Source organism: Leptodactylus fuscus, chromosome 6 (genome assembly GCF_031893055.1).
Source record: "Leptodactylus fuscus isolate aLepFus1 chromosome 6, aLepFus1.hap2, whole genome shotgun sequence".
NCBI lineage: Eukaryota > Metazoa > Chordata > Amphibia > Anura > Leptodactylidae > Leptodactylus > Leptodactylus fuscus.
In genome coordinates this window covers 91,592,054-91,606,150 of record NC_134270.1, presented here as the reverse complement: position 1 = coordinate 91,606,150, position 14,097 = coordinate 91,592,054, and the positions used below count along the sequence as shown (strand labels likewise).

Below are 14,097 nucleotides of genomic sequence, written 5' to 3'. Positions count from 1 at the left end.
CATGCATTATCACTGCTCCATTCATACTCCTCCAAGTAAGGAGGAAAATTGGGCTCAGGGATTCTGCTGAAGTGATCAGTGGAGGTTCCCACTGACGATCATACATATAATCACTTATCCTGTGGACACGTGATAAATGTTGCTTGGGAGAGGTTGCCTCTTTAATTCTGCTGAAGGTTGATGCACAATGAGGCAGAAAGTTTGGTCTCACTGGGCCTCAATGCCAATCAAAAAACAATGTATAGATAGCTTTACATGAAACAAGTGTAAATTTCACAAATAAATATTAGTATTGCGAATCAGAGGAGATACCAATTCCTTTATACAAATCAGTCTTCTCCCTCTGATAATTGTGATTGTTAGATGGAAGGTGAGGAATGTAAAGGTAATGATACTGAATGGGACCCTCAGACTGAGGTAAATGAGACACTGGTCTTAGGGACAGTGACATGACAGGGATGTGAACAGCATGCAATACCTTTCACAGCCTGCCGTGTCTGGTATCTCGTCCCTTGTGGAGACTGTGACGGCGCAGGTGTGCTTGGCTGCTGCTGCTGCTGTTGTTGTTGTTGCTGCTGCTGCTGCCTCTGAACTTTCTGCATGTGCCATTTCTGGGAAGAGGTCTGAAACTTACTGGAAGAATTCCACACCACTCTCTGCACAGTGGGAACTGTCTCCTTTGGGAGCAGCGGTCTCTGCTTCTTCACTGGGCTGCCGGTGGCTGCAGTTGGAGTACTTGCAGCTGATGCTGAACTTGTAGTCACTGTTACCCCTACTGCGGGAGCAGCCTGGGATGCAGACCGAGTCATGATGGGGGTCTCAACTGTTGCCTGGCTGCTGGCATTGACCAGGGGTGGTGATTTTACTGTGCAAAAAAGAATAAAATATATTGCTGGTAAAAAAAATATATAACACAAAGCAGTATATTAAATCGTAAGGTACAGCATAAAGTGGAGAGCAGCTTAATATACAGAATACAGTACACTATACTGAAATAGAGATATTACAGTAAAATGTAGTTCACCATAGTCTAGGAGTTGAGAAAGATGTTAACTGTAGTATACCATGGTATAATGTAATTTACTACAATAAAATAAAGCACATTACAATATAATATAGTGTGTGTTTGTATGTGTATATGTGTGTGTATAGTGTTATTGTATAGAAATTTAAAGTACAGTAAATTCATGTAGTATACTGTAGCATATTAAATTATTGTATAGTATAACTGGATGTAGCAGAGCAGCCTCCTGCATTATAGGACACTAATATAGTAATAGTCTAGCCTACACAAACAAGCATTACAGCTTTCCTATATTATTTACTTAGTATACATTGCAACACATACTTTCTGGGCGTTTTGCTGCCATTATTTTAGCATCCTTTTTGGCTTTACGTCCTTCTCGTCCCGAATTATCTTCACCCAAATCAATGACCAACTCACTTTCTGAGTCAGAGTCAAGTCCAAGGTGCACAGTGGGAGAGTCGGTCTCATCTTTTCCCTTCAATTTTTCTTTTGCAGAGTGTGGCAAGGATTTACTTTTGTCAGGAACATCTTTGTCTACGGGGCACCCCAGCTTCTCCTTACCCACGGAGTCAACTTTATCTCCTGCCGCTGTTGCAGTGTTGGATTCATCTTTCGTCTCTGCTGGGATTGAGGGCTTGGATTTTTTCTTTACAGAGGATAAAGGGGAGGTTTCTTTTTCCTTCACACTTTCCTTATCTTCTTCATCTTTCTCATTCTTTGACTTTGACTCCTCATCACTCCCGTATTCACTGTCACTAGAATCAGTCTTCTCAGATTCCTCAGAATCACTGTGTTCTACTGTGGCATAGGCATCATCTGAAATCTCATTAATACCTGGATTAAAGCAGATTACAAATCAGTAATACAAATACAGTACATATATCATACAGTTTAAGCTTTCCATGCACAATAAATCTAGGTAAATACCTAATTGGGCTTTGCAACTTTCAATGGTTTTGTCTAGATTGAGCTGGAAGCGGCTGCGGATCTGCCTCTTAGGAGAAATAAGTGGGGTCGCTGTGGACTGCTGAAGCACAGACTCACTCAACTCCTTCAAGTCCATTTCTGCTTTACTGCGATCTAAAAACAGGAGTAGGGTTATAAAATATACAGTCAAAAGTGGCAAATTCACAAATTCAATTAAACTCCTTAAAGACTCAACTGACAGGTGCAGAGGTATCCAAGATTATTGGGAAAAAACACAAATGGAAGATTCCCATGGTTCACAGGAATAAATAAATACATGTAAAAAGGTTCAAGGATCAGAGAAATCAAATCAAATAACAAAAAGTTCTTTTAACACATTACAAGGTTTACCCCCCCTCCAAAAAAAAAACCTGCCTATGCGATAAAACTGATAAATAAAAAAGTTGTATATACCCCATAATGGTACCAATAAAATAAACAGCTTGTCCAGCCCAAAAAGCTCCCTCTACCATCAATGAAAAAATAAAAATATTATGTCTCTCAGGTGGTGGCAATGCAAAAGCATTTTTTTTTCCTCCCCAAAATGGGATTTTATTTTGCAAAACTGTAAAAAATGTAGATTTCGTATGCTTATAATCATATTGACCCACAGAATACAAATAACATGTTTCTTATGCTGTATGGTGAACAGCAAATAAGTTAAAGTATTACAAATAATGCCATAAAGCAACTCCGAAATTGTGTTGTTAACCCCTTGGGGACGCAGCCTAAAAGTACTTTAAGGATCAGGCCTCAGTTTTCTTTATATGGCAATAACCTTGAGAAGCTTTGACTTACACAATTGATTTTAAGACTTTTTTTTTGGTAACAATTTGTACTTCATTTTTGTGGTAAACGTAATCAATATTTCTTAAAAAAAAAAAAAAAAGGCTGCAGCTGTTACGGCACATCGCCTAGGGATTAAAAAGATCTCATCCAGCAAAAAGTTTTCATATAGCTACATCAATGGGAAAATAAAAAAATAAAATGAAATAAAAAAAGAATTCTGTGTATATAGACAGACAGATAGATGATAGATAGATAGATAGATAGATAGATAGATAGATAGATAGATAGATAGATAGATAGATAGATAGAGCAACATAGAAAAATAATAAAGTTTGGGAGCAAATCCAAAACAGATGATGGCAAAACCCCCAATGTTTAGAAGAGAAAAAATGGCAGCACTAATAAATAAATTCAGCAACTGATGAATTTTGTTATTAAATGTAATGACAGGCCTGTCTTGGATTAAAAGTTAATACTAGTTGCTCAATTTACATGGAGTGCTGATATTTTTTTCTCTTCTAGATGGATAGATAGAGTAGATATACACCGTGTTTCTCTGAAAATAAATCAGGGTCATATTTCTTTATTAATCTTTTCTGATTGTTCTGGACGAATCTTGTAAAATGGTTAGGGTTAGTAACCCTAACACTATCTTACATTCACAATTAATGGTGCAGTGTCAGTGGGTCTTAAACTTACTGGCACTGTCTCTAAATAATTTGTGTGGCAGTGGCACTGTGCCCTTTCCATCTCCTCTCCTTTACGCTAAGGGGAAGGTCCTGTACTGGAGTGGCTACGTCTGTGGGAGCGAGCAGGGGTGGCACCTGATGTCTGGTCAAGTACGGTAGGTTGTCAAGCCCACAGCATAGTAGTGGCCTGGAGGTGAGACCCATTAGGAGGCGGAACTCTGTAGCAGATTTTGCCCTGACGTGTCGGGAGGTCCAGGACAGCTGGGAGTTATAGTACAACTATTCTTCGCCTCTGTGAAGTCAGTGACATCATGTGACATTACCTAGCACTGGAGACACTGACTGTAACTATGGCTTATTTTTGGAGTAGAGCTTATATTTCAAATCTACTCCAAAAACCCTGAAAAAAATCAAGCTAGGGCTTATTTTTGGAGAAACAGGGTGTGTATGTATATACACATATACACACACAAACCCATATGATACTTTATACTTCCCCTAATGTCATATATTTGGACACAAACTGCTGAAGTGAAGGGAACAAAGAGGAGTGCCAATTGGCTTTTGGAGCATAGATTTAGAAAGTGTGATTTTTGGATGCCATGTTGCTTTTGCAAAGCCTGTGAAGGGCAAGTAACGTAATCTTTTGATATGTAACTCCATTCTATAAACAACTCCCCTCAAAGAATGTATCAAGGTATGTATTGAACATTTAATGCAACATTATCCCTGGGTGTTACATTAATTTATTTTCCAGAAATTAACGTGCAGTGTCAGAATTGCAATTTCTCCAAAAATACCCATCCCAGTGCCTATTATGTTCTGCTGGCAAATTATGCTGTCTGATCTGGAGATCGCACAATAGATCTCAGAGAAACAGTCAGTCACCTATAGGAGAGGAAAAAAAATCTTTGTGATAGGCTACAGAGGAGCCATATTGAACTAATACGAACAGGAAGCACTAGGTTGGACCATAAATGTACTGGTACTTTTAGGTGTGGATCATACAGAGCACGTTCATTTATTAAGGCAATACCTTTAGGAGTGACAGTACTGGATGAACATTTGAGATTAGGGATTTTGTGAACTGAGACTACTAGTGTGGTCTATCTTATCGCAAGTCGATGTCTGGTTAACTACGTGAGTAAAACAATTTGTCAGTTCAGACAAAGACCATGTAGAAGATGTGTTGAATAGAAGAGAGGCACAGAATGTAAAAACATATGTGGACCAAGCAAAATGGTGATGTAAATGTGTTTGCATTTTAGACAATAAAGCATATACACCCACCAACTTACAGAGCAGACTGTGATAACCTGCTATGGCACAAGGAAGTGCAGTGAATATACAGGCTCCAGCCCATAAACCCGGGTGGTCTTAAAGTCCATTAAATTTCACCTTCTTTATAGGTTGATATTTCGAGTTTTATTTATGAATCATATATTGATCACCTGATTTTTATTGGCCATAGTGTATTACATGATATAATCTGGGTTATCTGAGGTGACATGGACCCCCAACCCCCATCCCCGCCATCTATATATAACACACAAAACACACAGACTTACACTTTATTTTTCAATGTCTGTACTGCCCTTGATGATGACTCTAGCGATAGTTCACATTGTGCGATCAGAGTCCTTTACCCCTGTTCATGGTTTAGTTTATGTATTTTTTTTCTGTCTAAGACTGATTTTTGAAGTAGAAAATTGTCAGCCCTTTGATATTTTAATCAGCAAGGAGTCCTGCTTTTGTTACACAATGTTAGCAGACTGGTCTAAAGACCACATAGGCAAAGCCATGAAGAGGTGTCACACCAGTCCCTGGGAATGAGGTGTAGGATGGCATAAGGCACAGTAACAAGACCCCTGTAGTATTTATTTCAGGTAAAATAGCAGCTTGTTGTTGTGACTGTGGTACGACCATTTCTCCAAATTTCCAAGGGAGCAGTTATTCAACCAAGCAGAATAATACTCATGTTACCATGAGTAGTCTGTGTGGCCTAAACATTCTACCAGCCATGCCTCCAACCGAGCCCATTTGGGGCATCATTGGTTGACAATTGCAAAGTGAGTTGTTAGTTCCCAATTTTGATTATATCAGCACACAAGTGAATTCAGCTTTGTACAACTTTCTTCATCCAACAATTACCTTACTAATAAAGTGTATGTATTTCTGTGTGTGTATACAAGGTGAAATGCAGAATCTCCCCAGAAAAAAAACAAAAAGAAAGACAACTGGAAGATATTTTTTTTTTTAAAGACATGGGGGACATATCTGTATTCTAACAATGACTTTGTGTTGTCACTTGTGGAGTTTTTGTTGACACACAAATGCTTTCTGTTCAACTGGTGCTTCATCCACAAGCAGCGGGGAACGCTATGAGGACTCCCACTACCCTCACTTATGCTAAAATCTTTTTGGGGTGGAGGAGCACCATGTATTCACTGAATCATGTGAGAAATAGATGTCCCTCATCCTTCTTTGGTTAAGTTACATTGCCGATATCTTGATTCTGTAATCAAGCTTGTCTTACTTATTCCAGGAATTTACTCAGACCTTAAACGCTAACCATCTTAATTTGAGTTTCACAGCCTTATTTGAAACCGAATGTATCCCCTTTTTGGATTTGTCCATAGCCATCATTGATGAAGGTCATCTCTCAACAACTTTGCTAGTTCATGGATAAGTTTAATTACCAGTATTGACACCTGGAAAGATGCTTTGGAATTTCCTCGCCCTCTTCTGAGTAATTGTAATGAATAGCTATTGCATCATACACACCTCTCACCAGTTCTTCACACTTTTCTGAGATACCTGAAACAGGACCTGGCTTTGTGAGACCTCATTAACCTGAGTCCCTCCAACACTTATTGGAGAGGACAAAACCTTGAAGATCATCTGGTACACAGTCGTCTCATTCCCCCCGAGACCAACTACTTCCTGGTTGGACAGTAACCGCCCTACAGGTACCTTTTGTTGTGGAAGGTGCAAGACCAGTAAATTCATCCGTAATGATAATGACGTCTTCTTCATTAAATTTAAACAGTCAATTACTAAAACATGATTTTATCCACAAATTTTTCAATATCAAAAGGGGTTAAAGGAGAAAAAACACCCCACAGTTTGTTACACAATTTATCATGAACACAGAAATTACCACATATGTGGTCGTAAACTGCTGTATGGGTACATGGCAGGGCTCAGGATGAAGAGAGACATATCTGGCTTTAAAAACGTTCACTGTACACCTGAAAAAAATCCTACAGGAGTATGGTTTTCAAAATGGGTGACGTGTCAATGGATTCTACTTTACTGACATTTCATGGACTCTGCAAAAGTGGTATGGCATCCAAAAAACAAACCATTTGTATCTGTGCTCCAGCAGTTTACATTAAATACTTTATTCAGGGTGCAATAGTGTCATACATGAGGTCATAAAGTGCTGTTTGGGTGCACATAGCAGTACACAGAAGCGAAGGAGTGCTATGTGTCTTTTGGAGTGCAGATTTAAATTGTTTCGTTTTTAAACGCCATGTCACATTTGCAGAGCCCGAGGTACCAGTGTAGTGGAATCCCTTATGGAGGGATACCAATTTTATAACTGCACCCCTAAAAGAATTTATGAAAGGGTGTGGAGAGCATTAGTTTCACCCAGACATGAATGCACAGCAGATGATGAAAATTCCCAATTTTTCCAGTAGTCTCTATGATTGGCTCACTTCTGGTATCTTTTCCCTCGTAATCCTAAATCTAGGGTGTATTCTAATATACCCTCACACAGTTATATTCCTTCCTGTCACAGTCAGTTTTGACCTGAAGATTTGGCAATTTATTTTTGTATTGTATTGTATTTTTGTATTGTATTTTGTTGTATTGTACAAACTATATTTTTTTTTTTTGTTTGACAGAGTAGGACAGCGGAAAACCCTTAGATGAAGACAAACATGAGCTCACGGGTGATACAGGAAGGTGTCAGCTAGTACCAATACATATAATCCTCAGGACAAGAATGCATGTTGAAATGCAAAAAGTGCTCGCTGCTTAGAACAAGCATTCTCGTCCTCCATTGATGAATAGGCACTCCAGACAAAACTTTTTTCCATCCTCGCACTCCTCACCTGATTGTCTGTCATTCTGCAGGCTATTTTCCACATATACTGCCCTCATACCCCTACATTTCAGCTTCTCCTCTCTCCTGATCAGAAACAGTCTTGACACTTATATTTCTCTGTGCTGTGCCATCAATCCTATGATGCCTCAACACAGCATCATGTGGATTGTGGAGAAACAAGTCAATAAAGGACACGAGGGAGGCTTGAAGTCTACAGTGAGCCCCTTTTGAGTATATACTATGGAAAATGGTACCCACCCTGGAAGGTATTTGGCTATACGGGCTAAGAGTCACATGGGAACATCTAATATCTAATATTTTATCAATAAAAGATATCAATTGTAATGTGCATTTCTACTCAAAAGACATGGAGGGTGTTTTTGTACAATATTTCAGGAAACTGTATACCAAAACTGTATCAGATCGAACCAAGGGGGAAATACACCATAATAATATAGATATCCCTAAATTATCTCCAGAAGTCTGAACACTCCTATAGGAACATAGTAGGGAAAGTTATGAAGTTGGCACCGTGGTTAAGGTGTTGGGCCTGGATGTGCCATCTAGAGCCATTTATTAGATTATAAAAGGATGACCTGGGACCTTTCCTTACAAACTTTAATATTTTTTTTTTTATTTATTTAACTTGAAAGACAGACATACTTAATATCAGGTGAGAAAGCATTTCTGAAGGGGTGGCTAAATTAGAGTAAAGAACTTGCCAACACACATCCTCTTTCTTATTGATATAAATATAAACATTTTGCCAAAAATACTGGCAAACAGGTTGACAAGAGTTCTTCCTTCTTCTCTTTTCAACAAGCAGGGTCCGATTGGGGGTGTTCCAGGAATATGAATACTAATAAAATCTTGGTGGTGGTCAATGAGTTGACCATGTCAGTGGCACCAGAATCAAAGGCAGCTAAACATTTGACAATTTGTCTTTGACATGGCAGTTTCAAATCCTGGACCCACATGCTGTTTGGAGGGCCCATATTTGAACTTTTTGTGATCAAAGTATAAAAAATCCAAAAGGAGCAGACTGATATCCTTAGCCCTCTGAAAGGGGGCAACCCCACCTGGTCCTCTTTCCCCAAATACTCCTGCTATTAGATCTGTTGATTGAACCCTTAACTAGGAGACACCCTGCTGCATCAAAATTGTCAAGTATTAAGATTTTTATTAAGAAAGGGAAGAGATTGGAATAGTTGCCGCTGACCCAATTGTTTCTTTTGAGACCCCTGAACTGCACTTGCTATTGAGGGTTGTGCAGGAGTTTGGGACTTCTTTGGGTACAAAATAAGCAAGAGTAAGGCTAGGTTCACATCTGTGTTTGAGTCTCTGTAGGACAGACTCCGCCTAAAATCGGAAAAGAGAAAATTCCTGCACAGAGGACTTTTCTCTTCACCAGTTTCAATATAGATATGGCAGAAACCCAACAAACCCCATTATAGTGTATGGGGTCCGCAGGTGTCCCAAGGCAATTGCGGTTTTAGAAGACGATCTCTAAATCATTTAGGTCCCACAGCTGTCCTGAATGATGGACACCCCATTGCAAGTGTAAGTTTCTTAATGCGGTACTAAGCAAAAAACGGGCCTCCAATCTGGAGCCGGAAGTGGCAGAGTTACCTTTTTCAATGCTATATCAATGTTATTTGATAAAACTGATTTGATTTGTTTTACATGCTTTCTTTGTTCTCTTTGACTGGAGAGAACCTTTTAAAAATGTAAACAGAAGGGAAGAAACCCCTGTAATTCAATTTATAGGTTAGCAAGTAAGATGCATATTTGGAGTAATACTGTATTTTCAACTAGGCAAAATACACAAATAGGTAAATACAAAACAGATTCTGGTCCGTCTCATCCTTTTTCACCTTGGGGACTGTTCCATGGTAAACGGTCTAAAATTTCAGTGTTATGGAAAATGTTACTATATGGTGATAAAATGGCTCTTCACAAGGGACACAAAGCTCCCAAATAATGTTAATCAAATGTTTCCATTAATTCACTATCTTGGGTTGCAAGATATCGTTCCCCAGTGTGGAGAACTGTGAGGCGCAAGCAGGGCCGCCGATAGGCCAGTACTACTGCTACTGGCGTCAGGGGCCTGGCCAAATTTTAAAATGGGGGGGGGCCCGGGCCCCCTGGCGCCGGCAGCAGTCATTGTATGTCCTGTTTCAACTCAGATCTGCGTCCAGAGGACGCAGATCTGAGTTGAGCACATACACGGCTGAAGCGGGAGCTGACCTGTGTCAGCTCCTCACTTCGCTGCTGCCGTCTCTCTCGGTGACACATATGCGGCTGAGCCGGAACCCGGCTCAGCCGCATATGTGTCAGCGAGAGAGCCGGCAGCGGCGAAGTGAGGAGCTGACACAGGTCAGCTCCTCGCTTCAGCCGCATACATGTCAGCGTCAGCAAGAGAGGCGGCAGCGGCGAAGCGAGGAGCTGACACAGGTCAGCTCCTCGCTTCAGCCGCATATGTGTCAGCGAGAGAGACGCGCAGAGAGCGGCGAGGGAGCGGAGGAGAAGGTAAGTTTGTGGAGGTGGAACGTGAATCTGGGGGCAGATGAAAGAGAAGACGGAATGACACTGGGGCAGATGAAGTAGGGGACGGCATGACACTGTGGGGACATGAATCTGGGGGCAGAGATGGAGGGACATGAATCTGGGGGCAGAGATGGGGGACATGAATCTGGGGGCAGAGATGGAGGGGACATGAAACGGGGCAGAGATGTGGGGACATGAATCTAGGGGCAGAGATGGAAGGGGGACATGAAACTGGGGGCAGATGAAGGGTGTATATGAAACTGGGGGAGAGATAGAGGGGGGACATATAATTTACGGGTGACTGTAGGAGGATTATACTGTGTGCGGGCACATGAAAAATTAACAAGTGGGTGGAGTCAACACAAAAGTGGGCGGGGCTAAATTTGCTGCGGCGCGCAAAGCAAAAATGGCAGGGGGGGGGGGGGGGCAGACACTTAGGCTGCCACACATTTTGTCCCTCTTTTAGTTCTTCAAAAGTTGGGAGGTATGGAGATGGGGGGACATGAATCTGTGGGCAGAAATGGGGGGACATGAATCTGTGGGCAGAAATGGGGGGACATGAATCTGTGGGCAGAAATGTGGGGACATGAATCTGGGGGCAGAGATGGAGGGGACATGAATCTGGGGGCAGATGAAGGGTGTATATGAAGCTAGGGGAGAGACGGAGGGGGACATATAATTTACGGGTGACTGTAGGAGGATTATACAGTGTGCGGGCAAATGGAAAATTAATGAGTGGGCGGAGTCAACATAACAGTGGGTGGGGCTAAATTTCCCGCGGCGCGCAAAGCAAAAATGGCAGAGAGGACTCTGAGTGCCACCTCTGGTACCCGTGTCATAGGTTCGCCATCATGGATCTAAGGGATTTTGGAGTGAGGAGGCTCACTTCTGTAGGCATCAGCACTCCTGCAAACAAAATTGCCTGCTCTTACAAAAGTCACCCATGATCTCCTGATGGCTAAATGTAAAGGAAACTATTCACTTATTTTTCTGGGTCTCCCAACAACATTTGACACCATAGACCTCCAACTCCTCCTCACTATGCTCCACTCAATTGGCCACAGGGATACCGCTACCTCTTTGTTTTCTTACTATCTTTTGGACCGTTCATTTAGAGTATCATTCACTGATGCTATTTCTTCTCCTCTTCCCGTTGCTGTTGGGGTTCCTCAAGGCTCGGTCCTAGGCCCCATCCTCTACTCTTTCTACACAGCCCCTATTGAACAAAACATGAGCAGATTTGTGGTGATGACATCCAACTATATACCTCACGCAAAGACATAACCCCAGCACTACTACAGAAGATCAGTGACTGTCAATCTGCTGTCTCCAACATCATTCATGTCTTATCTTTATCTGAAACGAAATAATTCAAAAATAAATTCCAACCCACCCAAACCCGATATCTCCATTTCAGTCTGTGGTCTTACTTATTACACCGAAGACATCAAAAACCCTCACTGTCACAACTGCAACTCTCTTCTAAATGGGATTCAATCTGTCCTGAATGCAGCCGTGAGACTGATCTTCCTGCCAAACCGGTACAAAGAAGTACCCATCTTTATACCTGCCGGTGCGCTGGTTGCAAATCCAACACAGAATACAACATAAAATTATAACACTCGCTCATAAATATATTCATAGTCGTGAACCTGCCTACATCTCCTTCTTGTCGCTGTCTACCACCCTAACCATCCTCTACATTCTGCCAATGACCTTAGACTTCTGTATCCTCTTTTATCCGAACACCCCCATCACCAAGACATTTCTCGAGCTAATCCGGTGCTCTGGAATACTAACCTGGACAATTAGATAAATACCCAACTGCTTATCACATTAAAAGGATCACATTGTTCTACACCTCCACACATTTATCTAATATTTGTTATCCTATTCTATCCTTACAATGTTTTTGCTCAGAAACTATATAAATGAGTAAATCTGTAATCAGAAGAACTAGAAAATTAAATTTTAATATTTTATGTGCAATAGTATATATAAAAACTATTTTGTTTTAAGTAATCAGCCCCTCTTATACTTCATTGTATCACATTACACTGGGGATTAGTGGATCCGGGGTTCGATTCCCCTTGTGGGATAAGATGTTAAAAAGAGTGTTTCAAAAGTATACAAAAAAAGTATAAAAAAAATAAAATATAAAATATGTTAAAAACTAACTAACTAAGACGCACTTTTTTTCCCCAAAATTTGGGGGGAAAAGAAGGGTCCGTCTTATAGTCCGAATGTGGCGCCTGGCATCCGCTGTACTAGAGAGACGGATGCTGGCAAGGGATAGATGCCGGGGCCTGAGACATCGCTGCGCTCCTCTGCCCTGCATGAAGCCAGCAGCGGGAGAAGTGATGCTATTCCGCTCCTCCGTCCCCCCGCCGCTGGCTTCATGCAGGACAGTGGAGCGCAGCGATGTCTCAGGCCCGGCACCTGTGCCAGCGTCTATCCCTCCCCGGCATCCGCCTCTCTAGTACAGCGGATGCCGGGTCAGTATCGGTGGCCCCTTCTCCCCCGGGGCCGGTCCCCACCGGCCCCGTACCTGTGAAGTTGCAGGCCGGCTCCTGCGCGGCGATATCGCAGGAGCCGACCTGTTCGGGTGAGAGCCGGGAGCCTAATGAGGCTCCCAGGCCTGTCATTGCTATATTAGTATTGCGGCTGGGTCTATGACCAGCCGTAATACTAATAGACAGAATGTCCCATAGACGGCAATGGGACGTCTATGGGACTTGCAATCAAGTGACCGCAGGTTCAAGCCCCCGGGGGGGAATAAAATAGTAAAAAAAAAAAAAAAAAAAAAAAAAAAAAAAGCTTTAAAAATATAAATAAAAGTTCTAAAACACCTCCTGTCCCTAGGGAAAAAAAAAAAAAAAAAAATTATATATATATATATAGATATATAGATATTCCCCAAAATGGTATAACTAAAAAGTACAGCTGGCCCCGCAAAAAAAACACTCTATGCATCCCCGTAGAGCTGCAGGGTCACCTGTCAATGTGGCCTTGCAGCTGTTGCAAAACTACAACTCCCATATATTAAATATTTTACCATTTTTTTGCTTCAAAATTTTTTTTTCCCTATTTTCCTCCTCTAAAACCTAGGTGCGTCTTATAGTCCGAAAAATACGGTATATACAACCTCTTGTATATATACCTACACATACAGGTTCTGTCTTCTGGTTGTATGTATGTAAGTATGTATGTATGTATGTACGTACCTGTGTGTGTATAGGTGTGTTTATAAACATACATGCACACACATAAGACAGAACATGTACACACACAAGACACAGCATATACCTGGAGCGAAGCCAGAGATTGATTATAGTCCGAAAAATACGGTAATTTACAAAATGAATAATGTAAACAAAAAGTAAACAATTTGGTATCCCCGGCCATATTATCTAAAAAGCAATTGGTCACTTTGCCATCCACTATCAAAAAAGCTACTCATACCAAAAATTTGTACCAATAAAGAGCTCTGACACAGTTCCAACAAAAAAAATAGCAAACACAAAAAAAACTTTATGGTCATCCAGAGAAATCATCCATTTTCAAAAAATGAAGTTTTAAGTAGTAAAAGCAGTAAAACAAACTCAATGCATATGGGCAGAAACGTAATGATCTGCCGGACCGAGCTGACAAGCCATTTTAAATGCAAAAAGTAAAAATTAATGACAGCACTGTAGTTTATTTTTCACACAGATAATATGTACCCTAAAACGGTGCCCAATGAAAGTTACAACTCCTCATGCAATGAATAAGCGCTCATATAACTATGTGAACAGATTTTTTTTTAAATAAAAGGCGGAGAAAATATGAAAAACATTGGCAAGTACTAAAGGGGTTGTGCATGGCTTGAAAACATGGCTGCTTTCTTCTTGTCAGGAAGGGCCATAATCTCCGTGGGTCACATAACAATGCCACATCTCCATCTCATTAAAATAAATGGGACGGAG

The 14,097-nt window shown here is 41.1% G+C and overlaps 1 protein-coding gene across 5 annotated transcripts in view; it reads right to left on the bottom strand.

Annotated features, from left to right (window-relative positions):
* ZMYND8 (zinc finger MYND-type containing 8) overlaps window positions 1-14,097 on the bottom strand; it is a 106,077-nt gene that overhangs the window by 17,640 nt on the left and 74,340 nt on the right. For 3 of the 5 annotated variants that reach the window (XM_075276760.1, XM_075276764.1, XM_075276759.1), the window contains exons 14-16: window positions 1,955-2,107; window positions 1,349-1,861; window positions 479-865 (exon numbers count right to left, since the gene is read on the bottom strand). In XM_075276760.1, the coding sequence (XP_075132861.1) occupies window positions 479-865; window positions 1,349-1,861; window positions 1,955-2,107 (1,053 nt within the window). The remainder of the gene's footprint in view (window positions 1-478; window positions 866-1,348; window positions 1,862-1,954; window positions 2,108-14,097) is intronic. The other 2 variants (XM_075276762.1, XM_075276763.1) reach the window with 2 other exon arrangements.